General features: G+C 45.8%; 1 protein-coding gene across 10 annotated transcripts in view; it reads left to right on the top strand.

Annotated features, from left to right (window-relative positions):
- Window positions 1-21,728, top strand: part of KCNMA1 (potassium calcium-activated channel subfamily M alpha 1) — a 397,276-nt gene that overhangs the window by 218,770 nt on the left and 156,778 nt on the right. For 9 of the 10 annotated variants that reach the window (XM_075610355.1, XM_075610354.1, XM_075610347.1 and 6 more), the window contains exons 7-9: window positions 11,192-11,267; window positions 12,948-13,118; window positions 21,388-21,479. In XM_075610355.1, the coding sequence (XP_075466470.1) occupies window positions 11,192-11,267; window positions 12,948-13,118; window positions 21,388-21,479 (339 nt within the window). Of the gene's footprint in view, window positions 1-11,191; window positions 11,268-12,947; window positions 13,119-21,387; window positions 21,480-21,603; window positions 21,696-21,728 lie in introns of all 10 variants that reach the window. The other variant, XM_075610353.1, reaches the window with a different exon arrangement.

Raw genomic sequence — 21,728 nt, 5'->3', positions numbered from 1 at the left:
GGTGCGAACGGCATGTAGCGGCTGTTCGCGCCAAGAAAATGGCGCGATTCTCGCATTTTTGCCGCGCCAGGAAAAGATGGCAAGATGGCGCTCGCCGCCTATAGTAAAGGGGAAAAAAAAGGCGCGAATTTGTTTTTACACGTTTCTGAAGCGCGCATCTCGCCAATTTAAACTCGCCACACGCATCCATGTTAAACATAGCAGAATTCGCACTTTTCTGCATATGGAGAATAAAACTCTCCAAAAAAGCTACTTTTTATGAAATTCGCCAATTTTAAAATTCTATGCTCTCTGCATGAGGCCCTGTGTCAGAATCTGTTATGGTCATAATATGTCAGTGTGTCAAACAGTGGACAGTGGGTCACAATGGTTTATACTGTATTATGTGTTGGTGCAGGGGTGGCCAACGCTAGTCCTCAAGGGCCACCAACAGGCCAGGTTAAAGATATCCCTGCTTCAGCACAGGTGGCTCAATCAGTACTGAGCCACCTGTGCTGAAGCAGGGATATCTTGATAACCTGACCAGTTGGTGGCCCTTCAGAACTGGAGTTGGCCGCGCCCCTGTGTTAGTGTCACAGCCCGTCACATCGTTCTGTAATATACGCCAGTGTCCGCGATCTGTAAAACTACCCACAATGCAGCCACAACCTTTCCACATTTATTTCCCCAAATTCAATTCCCCGAGAACCCTTTCGCTCAGCCAAGGGCTAATAACGTCTCCAAATGAGCAAGCTGCAGTCAGCCGCGTGTCACCGGAGCGTGAGCGAACCATGGTGTGCGCGCGCGCCTTCTGCTCTCAGCTGTAAGCCAATCTGGGAATGTCACAGAATCTCTCAAGGGAATCTAGCGATTCTTGCAAAAGATCATAATAAACCTTTACCAGGGCAGTCACATGACTGTGACAGGGTCCCGAGTGCCGCAAACGGAGCGGGCTCCAATTTGGATCGGGCTTGCTGCTTCTACAGAGGGGGCAGCCTAATCACCCTCTAAAATACAAGCAAGAGCCTGTGACAGGCCTGGGGTGCCTCCGGTTAGGCGAAATTGCAATGCACATTGACTTCAGCACTGGTGGCTCAATCAGTGGCTCAGTCTTCGTTGGAGCCACTGATTGAGCCACCTGTGCTGAAGCAGGGATATCCTTAACCTGTTGGTGGCCCTTGAGGACTGGAGTTGGCCGCCCCTGACTTAATGCTTGAAGACTCGCCTGCAATCCCTGACAAGGCTGCCATTTTTTGTTCCCGGCTGAGAAAGGGCAATCAGTGTCACCAAGAGTTACACGCTTTATTCCATTTAGAGATGTGTACGAGGACATGTGCAGAGGTACACAATAGAGACTGTTTTAAGGTGAAATTAAAATAAGGCTTTATTGCGCCTGTCGCTTTAAACACAGCAAACGTGAAAATCCACAAACAAAATCTACTCCACATTGGAGTATATATATACACTTGTAGTCCAGCCCTCTTTATAACTGCGTGGTTAGCCCAGCGATTCACCAGCCCAAATCATAGAGACATTTATATATATATATATGTATATAGACATAGATAACAGTCTTATAAGAAAAGTCTTATCTGTCTCGTAGTTGTAGGGGAAGGCTTCTCTCTTTCCTGGGTTGCTGCCTTTTCCTCAGGTTATCTCAGCATTCAGGTGTAGAAGTCATGTGAGCTCCAGACATCTGTGATCCCTCTGTCAGTCTCACCTGTGAGACTCGGGAACCTCTGCTCTTTCTGTTTCCTACTGTAGGTCAGCCCAGTTGTGGACTAAGGCTTGGGACATAGCAGGATCAGCCGCGCTGAGCCACGCTCCTGCTCTGCCTTGCCTGCTCAGAATGGTGCTTTTTTCTGTCCTGGCAGGCGAGGCAGTGAGCGCGCTCTGGGGGCATGTCAGGAGGCGGAGCGGGAGGCGGGGCTAGTCCCTCTCTCCCATTGGCTGTGAGCGGTCACGTGACCGCTCCTCTGCTTCCCCGAGTGGCAAATTTTAAACTTGCCTGTCTCGGCAAATTTTCTGAGCCTCCGCACCCATCCGCACGCATGCGGAAGGGGATACTATAGCCGCGCTGATGACAGATGCAGGGGGTTAGTGCATCTGCTCAGCCCGGCTCAGCGAGGCTGAACCTATTATGTCCCAGGCCTAAGGAATCACTCTTTCTGTCTCAAAGGCAGGCTTTTCTAGCAAACCTCTAATCGGCCAGGGGGTGTTGGTTAATTGACTACCAGCAGTTAACCACCACACTGCTGGACTAGAGGCACATTTTTGAACACGGACAAGTTCCCTGTTAAAAGAGATGTCTTCTTCCAATGTTTCGCAGATTCTCTGAAATGTTTTGTTCTTGGGATGATAGGGGGACCCCTGCTGCAGCCACAATGGTAAGGTGAAATGGTGAACGGTGCTTAGGGTGTAATACTGTAGTGAACAAGGAGAGAGAGAACCCTATATAGCACTCGGGTTCACGCTCTGATATCAGAGCGTGAACCTGAGTGCTATATAGGGTTCTCTCTCTCCTTGTTCACTACATGTTTTGTTCTTGGCAAGTTTTCACAAAACTGTCAAAAATTTCTTTTAACTTCACAAACATTTGCCCGCAGACAGACTTTTAATGTCTGGCAAAAATATTTTGGCATTCTATAACAATTCTGCGATAATGACAAACGCTGCCGGATTCCCGGAATTACGCTAAATTGATGTCACATCTCTTAGTTAGTGTTAGTATTTTACAGCTTGTGTTTTATTAACGCTGTGAAATCTCCCCCTGTGGGTCACTGTGAGACTAACTAACCTGTTTGCTGCTAGAACAGATCCAAAATAAAGTCAAATTGAAATACAAATTCCAAATATAATGATAAAACTCAGGACTGTCTAAGCCTGTCCCTGATACTCTGCAGCCAGGAGGTCACATTACAGTGCAGGCCTGCACAACTCCAGTCCTCATGGGCCACAAACAGGCCAGGTTTTCAGGATATCCCTACTTCAGCACAGCTGGCTCAATTAGTGGCTCATACTGAGCCACTAATTAAGGCAATTGTGCTGAAGTAGGGATATCCTGAAAACCCGGCCTGTTTGCGGCCCTCGAGGACTGGAGTTGTGCAGGCCTGGTATATAGCCTTTTTTTCCAATAGCGCTGGGGAAATGGTTTAAACGTGTATGTGCAAGACATCACTTATTTTCCCAGCGAAAAAGGCGGTTTGGGAATGGTGAACCCAGGATTATTTTTCTCTCTCGTTTTTGGATGTTTTAATTTGCAGACTTTTCTCCGTAGAGAAGACCAGTTTGGGCATATATATATTTTAGGAAGTGGGTGTCTCCCCTCCCAAACTGGCTAGATGGAAAACATGTTAAAATAATTATTGATTACTGTTGGTTTAAGAGAATGAATGCAGAATGTTATGTATTATATATGTAAAACTCAATAAAACCTTAAGTGGAAAAAAATAAAATAATTATTATTGTAAGGGGTGTATACATGCCACAATATGAGATTTATGTACAAATTGTTAAATGTAAAATTACTGCTCAGAAATTACTTTGACCCAGAGGATGTTTACACCCTCCTGCATGGCCCTTATTCACCATACGATATCAGTTTTAAAACCTCCACCCACCTACAGACTTTCTGGGAGAGGTACAAAGCAGTGAGTAGCAGCTCTGAGTGGAAGTCTTTTGCGGCCACAGCGATGTCTAAGCCTGAGACTGTGATGGTGAATATCATCTTTGACCACGAATCTATCCCAGTGGCTGACATTGAGTTCTGGCTGAAGCGCCAGTGTGACATACTCAAAGGACCAAGGAAGCAGTACAATGGTGAATACTGGAATGGAGGATATCAGTTTGAGGTGAATCTGGTGTGTGCAGACAACACCGTGACACACTTACCAAACTTCCTATACATTGGAAACGAAAGAGGAAGGTGTTTTTACTGTGGACATCCCAAATGCTGCTTTAAGTGCGGATCAATATCTCACTTCTCATCAGATGCCGCCTATGCAAAGATTTGGGGCACCATCGAAATGAATGTAAAAACAACATTCTCTGTAACATGTGCTCAAAAATTGGGCATTCATACAATGTCTGTCCCCATGCCCAACACAATCAAGCACAGGAGTATGTTTGCGGCATTCTGCAACAGAGGTGGATAGAGACCTGCACTCCGAGTCACATGCCGAGCGGAGGGACTCCATGGGCTTGCGCCCGATTGAGGAGGTTTTAAAGGAAATCCACAGTCCGATCACAGTAGAAAGAGAGGACACAAGAAGTAATGCCCTCCCTTCTCAGACACCACAGAACAAAGACTCCCAAGAGGGACCAGTGCACCAGGAGAGGCGTGAGATGGAGCTGCCTCTTGAAAGTGCAATAGAACAAAGCCAGAAGGCACTCCCTGCTCCAGAACATCTAGAAGCAGCGGCTGATGGTGAGGAAGCAGGTGGATCCACATGGGAGGTTCAGAAGTCCCGGAAGAAAATTCCCACAGCTGCAAAGTCAGCAAATAAGGACAACCCTCGTGTAGTTGAGTTTGTCCAAAATGTAAAAAAAAGTTACATCAATGCAGTGATTGACCATTTAAGGATACAAAATGTTTCAGCCACTACAAAAGTCCTGGGCTGATAGGGTGGAAGATGATGATGAAGAAGAAGCAGCGGAACAACAGGAAAGAGAGTAGCCAATTACCCACGAAGCCCCAGATACAGAAGCAAAGAGGAATGCCCAGGAGGCACCATCTCCTCAAGACAGCAGGAGGGAGGTGGAACAATACTCAGAACCACGTGTTATAAATATGGTTTCCACGCCGAAGGTAGCTAACAAAAGCAAAAAAGATATACAGTTTGGTCCGGAAATAATTGGACACTGACACAATTTGTATAATTTTGGCTCTGTACGCCACCACAATGGATTTGAAATGAAACAACCGAGATGCAATAGAAGTGCAGACTTTCAGCTTTAATTCAAGGGGTTGAACAAAAATATTGTATGAAACGTTTAGGAATTGCAACCATTTTCATACACAGTCCCCTTATTTCAGGGGCTCAAATGTAATTGGACAAATTAACACAATCATAAATAAAATGTTCATTTTTAATACTTTGTCGAGAATCCTTTGCAGGCAATGACTGTTTGAAGTCTGGAACGCATGGACATCACCAAACGCTGGATTTCCTCTTTTGTGAGGCTTTGCCAGGCCTTTACTGCAGCTGTCTTCAGTTGTTGTGACCCAGTGCCATTGTAAGCCATGCATGCCCATGCCATCACACTGCCTCCACCGTGTTTTACAGATGATGTGGTATGCTTTGGATCATGAGCCGTTCCAAGCCTTCTCCATACTTTTTTCTTCCCATCATTCTGGTACAGATTGATCTTAGGCCTGGGACATAGTAGTGTGAGCAAGGCTGAGCCGTGCTCACACTCGGCACTGAGCCCCTGCAGCCGCAATGAGAGCGGCTTTAGCAGGGGCTTGCGCACGCATCCGCACGCTTGGGGAAGCGGGTGTCTCACCAAGATTTCAAATTTGGCGCTCAACGGAGCGCAGGGCCGATCACGTGAGTGGTTCGCCCAATGAGAGCGAACCAGCTCCGTGACGTCACTGGCCCGCCCCCGACACGCCCACGGACGGCGCGCTGGCGCTGTGTAAGGCCAGGGAAAGCACAGCTTTCCCTGAGCCTCAGCGCGCCTCCGCACTGATTAAATAACTATGTCCCAGGCCTTAGTTTCATCTGTCCAAAGAATGCTGTTCCAGAACTGGGCTGGCTTTTTTTTAGATATTGTTTGGCAAAGTCTAATCTGGCCTTTCTATTCTTGAGGCTTATGAATGGTTTGCACCTTGTGGTGAACCCTCTGTATTTGCTCTCGTGAAGTCTTCTCTTTATGGTAGACTTGGATAATGATATGCCTACCTCCTGGAGAGTGTTCTTCACTTGGCTGGATGTTGTGAAGGGGTTTTTCTTTACCATGGAAAGGATCCTACGATCATCCACCACTGTTGTCTTCCGTGGACGTCCAGGCCTTTTTGTGTTGCAGAGCTCACCAGTGCGTTCTTTTTTTCTCAGAATGTACCAAACTGTTGATTTGGCCACTCCTAATGTTCCTGCTATCTCTCTGATGGATTTTCTTTTTTATGCAGCCAAAGGCCGCGCCTATAGTGCCGTCGATGGCGACACGACGGGTGACGTCACCCTTTGCCATCGCCACAGGCGAAAGTTATATTTCGCCGGGCGGCGGCGTCACGGGTTTCCTGACATTTGATTGGTTTAAGGGCTGTCACATGAGGCGACAGCCCTTGAAAATCAAATGTTACCGGCTACCAGTTTTAACAGAAGGAACATCGCTAATAATGTAAGGTAGTGGAAGAAGTTAAAATGATTAAGGTTTTTTGTGTACCATTTTTTTCTCAATAGAGATGACCAGTTTTGGCATTAATTAAAATTAAAAGAATTATTGTAAGGGGTGCATACATGCCAGAATATATGAGGATTCTGTACAAATTCTTAAATGTAAAATAACTGCTTTGGAAATTACTTTCGTTCCTAGAAAAAAATTGTACCGGGTAGTATTGAGCAGAATATGTGTCTCACAATTAGATCTGAAACACTGTGATATAGAGGACCAGAAAGAGGCCTTACAGAATCTATTAGACCCGAGGATCCCTCTTGGGGTTCAGGATACTGTCTGGGTGACTTTCCATGGGCGTCTTTATGTAAGAGCAAATTTAAAATATAAAAACATAGCGGATAGGAACTGCCCCTGAGGTTCCTGTGCTGGGATCTTGGGAGACGGTGGAGCACCTCCTCCTGGAGTGTCCCTACGCAGTGGGGATGTGGGAGGGCGTGGCCGCCTCATTACGGGTGCCAGATCACTTGAGGGGTTACAGTGAGAGTACAGTGGGGGTGATTAATGCACTTGTAAAATACAGGTTGGGGATCACCCGCAGTCGTCTCTCCACAGAACGGGATCTCATGCCTGTAACAAGATAAAACAAATAAAGCACAGGGAGACAGAGAGGTGGGATATAAAGTCCTGGGAGAGAAGGCAGGCGGGGGCTCAGATAAAAGTATGTCAATGTATTCTGTATATAGTGTAAATAAGATGTAAAATTGTTTTTATTTCATATAATAAAAAATACTCTACATTACATACAGGACTGTCTGAGCCTGTCCCTGATAAGCACGATGTGGCTGGTCTGGCAGTGGTAGGGTTACTGCGGTGTTTGCAGTGCTGCAGTGGCTTACTGGGAGGCAGTGAATCCGGATTTTCCCCAGATGGCAGAAGCTCAGAGCAAACTATTTTTTTTATATACTAATCTGATCTAAATATAGAGTGAGAAAAAAAAATAACAACAATCGGCGCTCGCAGATTTGTAAAGGGAGAGAGCAACAGGACAAAGCCAATATCAGCACCTCCGGGAAGGCACATGGCACGTTCTGGTGTTACTGTAACCATTGCTGTTTAACACGGTAATCACCACGGTATACATTATTCCTCCAGAACACACCCCGTACCCAGATACAGCGATAAGATCACAGACTTTTCTGAGGATTCAGTTGTAGTTTTGGTGCAGAATATCACAACTGTAATCTCCAGAACGCACCATACAGGCCGTGAAACCAGCTACATCTGTACATTGTAATCACTAAACTCTACACTGCAACTCATGTGCTGACATTGTTACCACTGCACTGTCACCATGCAACCACTGCACTGTCACCAGGCAATCACTGCATTGTCACCGTGCAACCACTGAGCTGTCATCGTGCACCCACTGCACTGTCATCGTGCACCCACTGCACTGTCATCGTGCACCCACTGCACTGTCGTGCACCCACTGCACTGTCACCATGCACCCACTGCACTGTAACCGTGCACCCACTGCACTGTCACCGTGCACCCACTGCACTGTCATTGTGCACCCACTGCACTGTCACCATGCACCCACTGCACTGTCACCATGCACCCACTGCACTGTCATCATGCAACCACTGCAGTGTTACCATGCAACCACTGCAGTGTCACCATGCAACCCATCCACTGTCACCATGCAACCACTGCTCTGTCACCATTTGTTTTTGGTATCTCCGGTTCTGGGGGTCGTGGAGGGCTGATATTTGGCCACTATGGCAAGGGTCCTCCGGCATGAAGACCTGGCAAATTTCTGCCCGCTCAGACTGGATTATTTTAATATAAATATGATTGTGAAAATGTACTATGTTTTGGGTCTAGGGTAAAAGCCCGGGAAGGCTAGAGCCCATATGGTATGTTAATGCTCAGGGGGGAGACGTGGTCTACAATAAGCCCCTGATCAAAGGCTCCCCCACCCTGCTTGTGTATGCTAGAACAAAGCAGAACAGGACGTGGGTACTTGTGATAAGTGTTGTGTTTCACACCTTGAGACAAAGGTTTTCCTGTCCCAAGCAGACTAGGCGACGCCAGTCTTGTGGGAGGGGGGCTTGGGAAATGAGCCCCTGATTAGAATAATGCCCACCCAGTGGGCAGATACTACCTTGCTTCTCACGTGTGGTGGCAAGGGGTGATTGGATGCAGGTAATTGTTAACCAATACCTGGCACCCAACGTTAAAGTATAAGGCTGGAATCCAATATAAACCAGTGTAAACCCTATACCCATTGTCTTCGTTCGAGTCTTCGTTGTGACTTCGTTTTGTATCCTGAATGTATTGCCAATCCTGTACCTGATTGCTTCATTGCCCAACCCATAAGTAAGTGTCCATATTCTGTGTGTTATTTGTATATTTTGTGTGTTCACCTTCTTTAAGGAATAAACTATTTTTATCATATCATAGTCGCATTCAATTCAACCCAGATATTTTGGTGTATATTATAACCCTGTACTGGCTACCGTGACAAGGTTCCAGGAGGACAAGAGGAGAGGAGCCTCGGGGAGAGTAGATAAGTAATGTTTATAAAGTAATAGCACAGACCAGGCCCCCCATGTTTATTATGTTGTAGATAGGGACAGTACCCCTTAAGTTGGTATTCCGAAAAGAAGGAATGGAGTCCTGAATAGTTAAGGAAAAGGTATACGGCACACCACAGAGGGCCTCAGGAAAGAGGGCTCCCGGGTGTCGGCAGATCAGCTCTAACCGGGGATTTGCACTAATATTCCTCATTGGTCTGTATGGAGGTGACAGTTCCCAAACAGGCCAAAGGTATTGGGTCACATGAGAGAGACCCACCGGGAGTCCCATAGGGACCTAGAGTATGCGGATTAATACTGATGATGATCCCGAAGCAACAGGGGGGCCGGGTTCCACACTTACTCAGAGCAACTAAGTCAATGTTCCTCCATCCGAGTGTTAAGAGTGGGCACTGATGGAAGAACCATATTCATGCCTGTGTGCTATAAAATAAAGTGCAACGTTGTCAATACGTGTATGAACGGCCCCTGTGCTTGGGGACACGGATAAATCACAGTTGTACTACAAAAGTTCATGGTGCCCATTATTATACATCCGTGCTATTGTACCTCATTGCCCAGCCGCCTGAATCCAGCAAGGTAACCCATGTTTAGTAGTTAACCTTTGCACAACAATGTTACCTCCCTTGGAGCCGTGCAGGGAGTGTGCATAACTCATAGCTGACTGTAACGATTTCACTGCTTCAATGTAATCACTGAGCTCTCACACTGTCTGCCAAACACTGCACACCAATGGTATACACGTCTATACCACTGTAACCACTGCACATGTCACATTGTAACATCTGCACTATCACCCTGTAACTGTTGATGTCCCAATGTAACCAGTGTTGTGGCACCATCACCAGTACAGGAGGGCCCTGCTCATACAGCGGTTTCCGTTCCATGGCGCCGCCGCAAAGTGAAAATCGCTGAAAAGCGGAACCGTCGCTTTTCGGCGACTCCTACCCTTCTTGGCATGTGCAGACTTGCAGTCCCCCCTTCTGCGCATGCGTGATTTCGGCCGCTCCCCCCTTCTGCGCATGCGTGAACTCGGACGCTCTTCCATTCTGCGCATGCGTGAACTCGGACGCTCCCCATACGGCGCATGCGTGAACTCTGACGCTCCCCCATTCTGCGCATGTGTGAACTTGGCCGCTCCCCCATTCTGCGCATGCGTGAACTCGGCCGCTCCCCCCTTCTGCGCATGTGTGAACTTGGCAGTCCCCGTTCTGCGCATGCGCAGACATGGCGGCCCCCTTCTCTGTACCGATGTATGGGTGGAAACGCTAAGAAACAAGGCTCTACTGTATATCATTACTGGAAGTATATATATTAATCTCTTCTAGTACCTCCCCTCACCCCTACATTTCCGGCAGTGCCATGCTGCAAGAGTTTCAGAGCGTCAGAAGTCGGCTGTGGGCTGGTACTGACCTCACCCAAAGCCCAGAGCGACGCACAATTGTTTTGAATCCATGCGATTGTTTACTTCTCACAGACATGAAGGGGTTACGCCGGCGGCTACCCTCCAGGGCAGGGATCTCCTTACCTAATGTCTGACATTGTGTTTGTTGCATTTATTGTAGTACAATTTCCCATATTGTCTCTTTTGTAAAGCGCTATGTTCATTGCTGGCGCTAAATGAATATAGATACTGTGTGTGTGTATATATATATATATATATATTTACACACAGACACACACACACACACACACACACATACAGCACCCTCTCTATCCACCTGTAATATCCACGTTAAAACACAGCACCTTAACGAAGCATATGAGTACAGTAGCTCTGTGGCTAATACTATACTCTGTGGTTACTGTACATTAACCTTGGCCCCCTTCAGACGCACTTACCAGAACACCCTCCTACTGTCTCTGTACGTTCTTCTTACCTACCAATTAGACTGTAAGCTCTTCGGGGCAGGGTCCTCCTAAATGTTACTTTTATGTCTGAAGCACTTCTTCCCTGTATGTGTTATTTATATTATTTCTTATTAATATGATTGTCACGTGTGTTACTGCTGTGACGCGCTATGTACAGTAATGGCGCTAGATAAATAAAGACATACATACAATAATAAGAAACTATTTATATTCTGTCTAAGGAACTTTTCTGCTGATACTGAATATAAGTAACGTGTTGTAATAAAATAAACCCTTCCCTTGTCTGGAGGAACCTCAACCTGCGGGCTCCTTTCAGCAGTGAGGGGGATACTCGGCACTGACCAGCAGTGCTGCTTGGAAACTATCTTAACAATAGGTGTGTGCTTCTCGTTCCCCTCTTGCAGTAATTCCATTAAGTTGGTGAACCTCTGCTCCATATTTATCAGTACCTGGCTGACCGCGGCGGGCTTTATCCATTTGGTGAGTATATATTAACAGGAATAATGCTGTGTGGGTCACTTAGAACAATGGCCTTATTCTATAGAATAGCCTTAGCAGTGTACCCAATCCAGGTAGTACCGTAGGACATATAACTACCCCGTATAACCTCCCACTGCTCAGAAAACATAACTGCTCCCTATAACTCCTCCTACTGCGCAGAAAAACACTCCCCATAACTACTTCCTATATTTCCTTCTACTGTTCCTAACAACTTTTCCCAATAACTCCCCCCCCCAGCTCCTCCTATTGCTCCATATAACCGCTCCCTATGCCACAAGACACCGTCCAGCTCCTTCAAGTGATTATACCATAAGCTTTATTCTGGTGCCAGTAGAGAAATGGGGTTGTACTGTACCCCTAAGCCGATGCTCCAGATATGTGGTGAGATCCCTAATGACTGCACATAAGTCCTGAATTGTAGTGGTCCATATAATGAATGGGGCGGGAGCTGGAGGCGATGACAAAGTACCGGCGGGTACGAAACGCCTGCAGGGATGTGGTTTTTGTGGTGACTGTCGGGTTGTGGTTTTTGTGGTGACTGCAGGGTTGTGGTTTTTGTGGTGACTGCAGGGATGTGGTTTGTGTGGTGACTGCAGGGATGGGGTTTTTGTGGTGACTGCAGGGATGTGGTTTTTGTGGTGACTGCAGGGATGGGGTTTTTGTGGTGACTGCAGGGATGTGGTTTTTGTGGTGACTGTAGGGCTGTGGTTTTTGTGGTGACTGCAGGGTTGTGGTTTTTGTGGTGACTGCAGGGTTGTGTTTTTGTGGTGACTGCAGGGATGGGGTTTTTGTGGTGACTGCAGGGTTGTGGTTTTTGTGGTGACTGCAGGGTTGTGGTTTTTGTGGTGACTGCAGGGTTGTGGTTTTTGTGGTGACTGCAGGGTTGTGGTTTTTGTGGTGACTGCAGGGATGGGGTTTTTGTGGTGACTGCAGGGATGGGGTTTTTGTGGTGACTGCAGGGATGTGGTTTTTGTGGTGACTGCAGGGATGTGGTTTTTGTGGTGACTGCAGGGTTGTGGTTTTTGTGGTGACTGCAGGGATGGGGTTTTTCTTCTTTTTTTCTTCTGGTGCCATACGTTGTCCTAGGAAGTGTGACCGTCTATGACCCATTCAGTTGTATGAGCCGTTAGGTGCCCTTCGGCCAGAAGGCAGAGCACCGTTTAGTCATTATTGTCCTCTATGTCACCTTCCTAAAAAGCAGCCATCCTTGCTGATCATTTTGTTTTACATATATGAAACAAGGGGTCCCCCTGGGCTGAACCTCAGCACTCCGAGCTATTGGGGGACCCCTACCCCCCCCTCCCCCCACTGCTTCCTGTGATATTTAATTTAGAAATTCCCTTAATGTCCATACAAAAAACCAACATGGCTCCTGCAGTCAGCCTCACTGGCGGCCACTGGGAAACTTGTGATGACACTGCAGCTTCTGATTGGTTGGCCTCTCTGCCATCTTCCTTTTTCCTTGCAAGTACTGGCAGGAAAGGTAAAGAAATAATAATAATATCTTGGCAGTTGGGGGTCCCATGAGTTTGAGAGCCACAGATCAGCCTCCAAAAGACCCCATTGGTTTGTCCGAGGTTCACAAGACACCTTTGGAGTGGGATTGCTACTTTAACCAAAGATGAAACGGTTGCTCTAACTCTTGTCGTCCCGCTTTAGGTGGAGAACTCAGGAGACCCGTGGGACAATTTCAAGAACAGCCAGGCTCTGACATACTGGGAATGTGTGTACCTGCTCATGGTGACCATGTCCACCGTCGGATACGGAGACGTTTATGCCAAGACCACCCTTGGGCGCCTCTTCATGGTCTTCTTCATCCTCGGCGGTTTGGTAAAAATCTTTTTGTTTGTAACATCTCCGCTTCTACAGCAGGGGCGGACAACTCCAGTCCTCAAGGTCCACCGACAGGTCAGGTTTTCAGGATATCCCTGCTTCAGCACAGGTGGCTCAATCAGAGGCTCAGTCGGAGACTGAGCCTCTGATTGAGCCACCTGTGCCGAAGCAGGGACTGATTGAGCCACCTGTGCTGAAGCAGGGACTGATTGAGCCACCTGTGCTGAAGCAGGGATATCCTGAAAACCTGATCTGTTAGTGGCCCTTGAGAGCTGGAGTTGGCCGCCCCTGCTCTAGAGGGACCTGCAGAACAGTGCGGCCGTCCTACAGTGTTTGGGGCTAGGAGCAGTGGTCGAAGTGCGATGGTACTGGGGTGGCAGGAAGGACCACTACTTTTTGTTGTTGTTGAGTAAACCAGTGTAACTACTTTTTTTTACCTGCAGGGTCAGTCCCTCCTAGGACCAAACGGTACTGTTGGTAGTGACAGGTTTAAGGGGGTAACATCTGGGGGGTTTATTCCTTTTTCCAAAATCTGACACCTATAAGTATTTATAAACCGTTTTGCAAAGTGAGTGTGTAAACGCAGTAAGCTGAGCCTTGGGAGGGGATCAGTTTCCCCTGCCTGCTCCTTTCTTTCTCGTGTCCCTGGGTACTCGGCAAAGAGTTTGCACGACAAAGCCTCACTCCCCTTTTTATTGACTCTCAGATAAGGATTGGCTGGCCTAAGGGTATAGAAAACACTTGTTTGACCAACAGGCTCTGTCCAAAGGCCCATCAAAAATGAGGTTTGTAATTCATTCCCAGAAAAACACAATAAACCAAATCTTTGCTTTTACGTGGTTTAGATTAGTTTGAGGAAGCCAATTAGATTCTTTAACTGTTTATAAAAGGTACTGTAGCTGCGTGAGATGCACTTTTAAAGTTCACTTCTCCATTTATGAGCGATATGTATTAAAACGGGGCAATTTGCTCCAAAACACGGAGCAAACATCGGCATCCGCATCGACTTGCGCCAGCGACGTATGCATCTGCGTAATCCCGCTCCTGACTTTCCACGCAGGTCAGTTTGGGTCAGAGGTTAACGGCGCCTAAACCTGGTGGATTTATATAGCACCGAGAGAGGAAAACTGCAGCAGTTATTGACCCTTCTCATTGTAATATTGCGCTGGCTCTGCTCCCCTATCTCCTCCCATTGAGAGAGTGATACACCAACGCGCGAGTCACGCCGCGTTACGATGACGCCGTTAGCCTCCGTTTCGGAGCAATGCCCCAGTTGGCGACGCTTATTTCAGTACAATTTTAAGATGAGAAATGTTGCATCATGGGGGTTTTTTTTATTTATTTTTTTAAATTAAAGACTTTCCCAAATCTGAAACAGTACCACTGCTTTTACATTTGTAACTTTTTTTTTAAGGCACTTCGACCACTGGGAGGTGAGCAATGCTCTGCGGGTTCTTTAAATGAAGGGAATAGCAACATATTAACCCCTTGTTGGCCGGGAGGGGAGTCTGCAACACGTTGCACAGCCATCTGACAGCAAATGGTTTCTGCGGCAGTTCTTATATTTGGGGAATGGAGGCAGGGGAATTCTCCGTTTTACACCCAGAAAATGATCAGCTTCTTAGGAAGGGGTGGGCAATGCCAGTCCTCAAGGGCCACCAAAAGGCCAGGTTTTTCAGGATAACCCTGCTTCAGCACAGGTGGCTCAATCTGTCCCCGCTTCAGCACAGGTGGCTCAATCAGTGGCGCAGTCTTTGACTGAGCCACTGATTGAGCCGCTTGTGCTGAAGCAGGGATATCCTGAAAACCTGACCGGTTGGTGGACCTGAGGAATGGAGTTGCCCACCTCTGCTCTTAGGTCTAATTTCTTGGATACTCATTACTTCTATACATTGCAGCGGGAGAGGGGTGATTGGGGCAGGCAGATTGCTGTTTCAACCCCTTCATTACAGGAGTGGGCCACCCCTAAATGGCTCTCTAGTTCAGCATGTAATGGGTTAAGCATTGGCACACTGGTATTTAACCCCGTACGGTTTCAGCTGCTGATATAAAAGCTCTTCCCGCGGGGAGCGATGCGTTGCTGGCCCCTCCCGCAGTGAAGGGGTTAAACCGATCCCGGGAACGGTTCTCGGGACGATGTTTCCACGGTTTCAGGCCCCTCCCTCTTTGCTTTTTTTCCCCTTTTTTGTCACCCCTGGTTCCCAATTATTCCAACAAACAATATGCGTTTAGCGCTGTGGCAAAGCGCAGGCGTCCGCGGCCTTCCCAATCCCAGGAGGCCAAGCTGCTGATCAATGCAGATATTGTTTAATGCATTTTGCAGGTCACCTTAAAGATGGCCGCCTCCACACTCGCACACCACACACACACACTTTTCTTTTTTACATGTGAAAAAAGATTAACCCCTTTAGTGCCAGAGTGACCAGCGATGTGGATCCTCTCTGGGTTAACGTAACTGCACTGAGACCTGACCACATCTCAAGGGTCATTTTTTTACTGGAGCAAGTACCCAGGTATCACGTTTTGACTCCCGGGGTAATGAGGCATCTTTGGCTGGGATACTGTCAGATAAACACCTTCACTCCCGTGGCAATTACCAGCCAGCTGGGGCACTGAAGGGGTTAATTTTCTCCATCTTCTGTGAACCAATATAATCTGATGTTAGATACAGCCACACTGCCACACTGCCACACTGCCACACTGCCACACTGCCACACTGCCACACTGCCACACTATTACCCTGTTACCTCTCCAGCTGCAGCCTTTGCAAACAGCCGCTTAAAACATAAGTGTTTGTTGGACAAAACATGGCTCTACATTTATGTGTATTATTTTTTAGCTGTAGTTGTATATCCCTCCCCTCTCCCTGTTGTGTGACCCTACGGACAGCATCACCTTTTTTCCCGCAAACTTTTTTGTCTACTTGGTTTTTTTTTCTTCGTTTTTAAATGTTTTTTTCCCCCCGAGATTCACAAGTAAGATTTAGGGGACGCTCCCCTATGTAGCAGTCCCCATGTGACCTTCCCTCTTTAGAATATTTTTTCTATAGCTACTATATATATATATATATATATATATATATATAAAATTATAAATACATATTTTTTTTTATTGATGAATTACTCACTATCCGAATATTCCACATCTCTTCCTAAATATAGGTTTTTTTCTGAAAAATGAAGGACCACACACACACACACACACACACAAACACACACACACACACACACACACACACACACACACACACACACGTCTGTGATGCAAAATGTTGTCTCGTGTGTGTGTGTATGATCAGTTGTAGTGGGATGTAAAAGTGTGTGTGTGTGTGTGTGTGTGTGTGTGTAAATGTGTGATCTGTTGTATGGTGGTGTGCAAGTGTCTGAGTGGTTGTAGTGTTGTGTATAAGTATGTGTGGTTGGTTGTATTGTTATGTATAAGTATGTGTGGTCGTTGTAGTGTTGTGTATATGTATGTGTGGTCGGTTGTATTGTTGTGTATAAGTATGTGTGATCGGTTGTATTGTTGTGTATAAGTACGTGTGGTCGGTTGTAGTGTTGTGTATAAGTATGTGTGGTCTGTTGTAGTGTGATATATTGTGTGATGTAGTGTTTTTGTCCTGTTAGAGAACCTATCACTATATTATATAACACTGGGGTTTGGTTACATTGTATATAACACTGGGGTTAGGTTAAATTGTATGTAACACTGGGGTTAGGTTACATTGTATGTAACACTGGTGTTAGGTTACATTGTATATAACACCGGGGTTAGGTTACATTGTATATAACACTGGGGTTAGGTTACATTGTATATAACACTGGGGTTAGGTTACATTGTATATAACACTGGGGTTAGGTTACATTGTATGTAACACTGGGGTTAGGTTACATTGTATGTAACACTGGGGTTAGGTTACATTGTATGTAACACTGGGGTTAGGTTACATTGTATATAACACCGGGGTTAGGTTAGATTGTATATAACACTGGGGTTAGGTTACATTGTATATAACACTGGGGTTAGGTTACATTGTATATAACACTGGGGTTAGGTTACATTGTATATAGTATAACACTGGGGTTAGGTTACATTGTATATAACACTGGGGTTAGGTTACATTGTATATAACACTGGGGTTAGGTTACATTGTATATAACACCGGGGTTAGGTTACATTGTATATAACACTGGGGTTAGGTTACATTGTATATAACACTGGAGTTAGGTTAAATTGTATGTAACACCGGGGTTAGGTTACATTGTATATAACACCGGGGTTAGGTTACATTGTATATAACACCGGGGTTAGGTTACATTGTATATAACACCGGGGTTAGGTTACATTGTATATAACACTGGGGTTAGGTTACATTGTATATAACACTGGGGTTAGGTTACATTGTATACAGTATAACACTGGGGTTAGGTTACATTGTATATAACACTGGGGTTAGGTTACATTGTATAAGTTCAAGGCTTTCCTGGAAACCTTTTTTTTAGGGTTGTGTATTTGCTGATGCCTGTATGTCTGTCTGTGACGTAATACTGAACATAGGAATGCAAACAAGTTGTGTGTGTGTGTGTGTGTGTGTACACGTCTTGGGTGAGGTGTGTATTTATATTCAGTCATGTGAAAAAGAAAGTACACCCTCTTTGAATTCCATGGTTTTACATATCAGGACATAATAACAATCATCTGTTCCTTAGCAGGTCTTAAAATTAGGTAAATACAACCTCAGATGAACAACAGCACATGACATATTACACCGTGTCCTGATTTATTTAATAAAAATAAAGCGAAAATGGAGAAGCCATGTGTGAAAAACTAAGTACACCCTTACTGCTTCCATAGGAATTAAGATGCTAAGTAGCAGACAGGTGCTGCTAATCAAATAACCTTGATTAATTGATCATCAGCAAGTGTGACCACCTCTATAAAAGCCGAAATTTTAGCAGTTTGCTGGTCTGGAGCATTCAGGTGTGTGTTAACACAATACCAAGGAGGAAAAACATCAGCAATGATCTTAGAGAAGCAATTGTTGCTGCCCATCAATCTGGGAAGGGTTATAAGGCCATTTCCAAACAATTTAAAGTCCATCATTGTACAGTGAGAAAGATTATTCAAAAGTGGAAAACATTCAAGACCGTTGCCAATCTTCCCAGGAGTGGACATCCCAGCAAATTCACCCCAAGGTCAGACCGTGCAATGCTCAGAGAAATTGCAAAAAAAACCAAGAGTTACATCTCAGACTACACAGGCCTCAGTTAGCATGTTAAATGTTAAAGTTCATGACAGTACAATTAGAAAAAGAATGAACAAGTTTGGTTTGTTTGGAAGGGTTGCCAGGAGAAAGCCTCTTCTCTCTAAAAAGAACATGGCAGCACGGCTTAGGTTTGCAAAGTTGCATCTGAACAAACCACAAGACTTCTGGAACAATGTCCTTTGGACAGACGAGACCAAAGTGGAGATGTTTGGCCATACTGTAATGCACAGCGGCACGTTTGGCGAAAACCAAACACAGCATATCAGCACAAACACCTCATACCAACTGTCAAGCACGGTGGTGGAGAGGTCATGATTTGAGCTTCTTTTTGCAGCCACAGGACCTGGGAACCTTGCAGTCATTGAGTCGACCATGAACTCCTCTATATACCAAAGTATTCTAGAGTCAAATGTGAGGCCATCTGTCCGACAGCTAAAGCTTGGCCGAAATTGGGTCGTGCAATAGGACAAAGATCCCAAGCACACCAGCAAATCTACAACATGATGGCTGAAAAAGAAAAGAATCAAGGTGTTGCAATGGCACAGTCAAAGTCCAGACCTCAACCCGATTGAAATGCTGTGGCTGGACCTTAAGAGAGCTGTGCATAAACAAATGGCCACAAACCTCAATGAACTGAAGCAACATTGTTAAGAAGAGTGGGCCAAAATAACCCTACAACGATGTGAGAGACTGATAAAGTCATACAGAAAACGATTACTTCAAGTTATTGCTGCTAAAGGTGGTTCTACAAGCTATTGAATCATAAGGAGTACTTAGTTTTTCACACATGGCTTCTCCATTTTGGCTTTATTTTTGTTAAATAAATCATGACACAGTGTAATATGTCATGTGCTGTTGTTCATCTGAGGTTGTATTTACCTAATTTTAAGACCTGCTAAGGAACAGATGATTGTTATTATGTCCTGATATGTAAAACCATGGAATTCAAATTCAAATGTGAATTTCCCCATAACACGTGCTTCCCACATAACGCGCGCTTTCCACATAACGCGCCCTTTCCACATAACGCGCCCTTCCCGCATAACACGCCCTTTCCACATAACGCGCCCTTCCCACATAACGCGCCTTTCCCCATAACACGCGCTTTCCGCATAACACGCCCTTCCCACATAACTCGCCCTTCCCACATAACGCGCCCTTCCCACATAACACGCCCTTCCCACATAACGCGCCCTTCCCACATAACGCGCCCTTCCCACATAACGCGCCCTTCCCACATAACGCGCCCTTCCCGCATAACGCGCCCTTCCCACATAACGCGCCCTTTCCACATAACGCGCCCTTCCCACATAACGCGCCCTTCCCACATAACGCGCCCTTTCCACATAACGCGCCCTTTACGCATAACACGCCCTTCCGGCATAACACGCCCTTTACGCATAACACGCCCTTCCCACATAACACTGCCCCTCTGTATTTCACACACAATCTATCCTCTATTTCTTCAAACTTTTTTTTTGACACTGATTATCTTTGATATATATTTTTAAGACATTTATGGAATTTTTTTTTGGTGATATTTTCCCCTTTTTTCTTATTTTTGGGGGTATTTTGGTAGACCCAAACCTTTTTGCTCTTTTAGACACGCTCGGCAAAGGGGGAACAGCTCGGGGTGTGAAGAGCCAGGAACAGGCTCAGGTTTAGTATTACGATGCAGGAGGCTTCTGCCCCAAGGAGGGGGTACCCCAATTATCCCATGCTTTTATTATTACCAGTGGATATTGGAGCACGAGATTTTGGAAGCAGAAATTAGGCAACATGTTACTAGAATTTTTTTTTTTATAAAACAGGCTATAAGCAAATATGTCTTTATTGGATAACTGATATTTAGGGGGTAGTAGCCCCTCAGTTCACCTAAATGTGGGATTAAAATTCCGGTGTTCAGGTAGTAAGATCATTTTGGTTATAGTGTTACAAACCTATTTTGTGACGCAAAATTGGTGCATGGATTTGTCATTTTACATTGCGTTTGTATGCGCCTATATGTACTAACCTAACATTTCTCGCCCTGCGCCATCAGCGTAACCATTGTGCTGGGTGCACAGAAATGCACTGCGCTAGGCTGGCAGAGGGTGTATATGCAATTATGTTTCTGTGCGCTCAAAAAAGAGGAAAAAGTGCGTCAAAATAATCTGCCAAATTTAACCTTTTGTAGCCCATAAAGCCTGTCCGCGGTGTGCGCGCGCAGAATGACGTTTTTATTACGTTTCTGCGTATCTACCAGAAAATTATTTTACGCTGCATGGATGTTTAATTCTTTAGGGCAGGGGCTCTCAACTCTGGTCCTCAAGACCCCCCAACATGTCAGGTTTTCAGGCAGTCCCAGCTTCAGCACAGGTGGCTCAATCCGTCTTTGACTGAGCCTCGGATTGAGCCACCTGTGCTGAAGCAGGGACTGATTGAGCCACCTGTGCGGAAGCAGGGATATCCTGAAAACCTGACCTGCTGGGGTGGTCTTGGAGTTTGAGAACCCCTGCTTTAGATTATGAAAATTTAGTATTTTCACAGTACGGCTATTATAAATAGTATCACAGTAATAACTTACATTTACTAACACAGGTTAGACATAAAAACACGACACACCATTCTGTTTCCATCCGGTATCGAACATCACAAAATACGCTCAGCTCAATTGTACTATGCGTACATACGGCGCACGTTTTATTAAGGTTTGTACCATTTCTTTAGCACAACCTTTCTATGAACATAGGCACCTTCATCAGCACAGGTAGCCAACTGTGTATCGCAGAAACCTACGGCAAAATGGGAACCGTGAGGGCAGGTGTGACTTTAATTCTAAAGAGAGGGTGTCCCTCAGAACCTGGCCTGCTTGTGTCCCTTGTTCACGCTGGAGCTGTTCCCCCATTCACACCTCCCCACCCACCCCCCCACCCCCAATGCCGGGCGTGCCCCTCTCTGTGACAGACGTCTCTTCTTTCTTTTTAGTCTTCTCTTTCTGTCTCCTGTCTTCCTTCCTAGGCCATGTTTGCCAGCTACGTCCCCGAAATCATAGAGTTAATAGGAAACCGAAAGAAATATGGTGGTTCATATAGTGCAGTTAGTGGACGGAAGTAAGTATTTTCCGATTGCGCCGGTGGTCTCACTGTCTCAGGGCGAGCCTCTCTGCATGCTATTTGTCCTTTGTTTGTTTGTTTTTTTTTTTTTTCTTCCTTGTTTCTCGTTCCACGCACTCAGGCGATGTTTGCGCGATACGTCCCTGAAATTGCTGCTCTCATCCTTAACCGGAAGAAATATGGCGGGACATTTATCTCGACCCGGGGGAGAAAGTAAGTTTTTTGTTGTTGTTGTTGTTGTTTATT

Source organism: Ascaphus truei, chromosome 8 (assembly GCF_040206685.1).
Source record: "Ascaphus truei isolate aAscTru1 chromosome 8, aAscTru1.hap1, whole genome shotgun sequence".
Lineage (NCBI taxonomy): Eukaryota > Metazoa > Chordata > Amphibia > Anura > Ascaphidae > Ascaphus > Ascaphus truei.
Note: the sequence above shows the minus strand (reverse complement) of the source record. Positions and strands in the feature narration are given on the sequence as shown.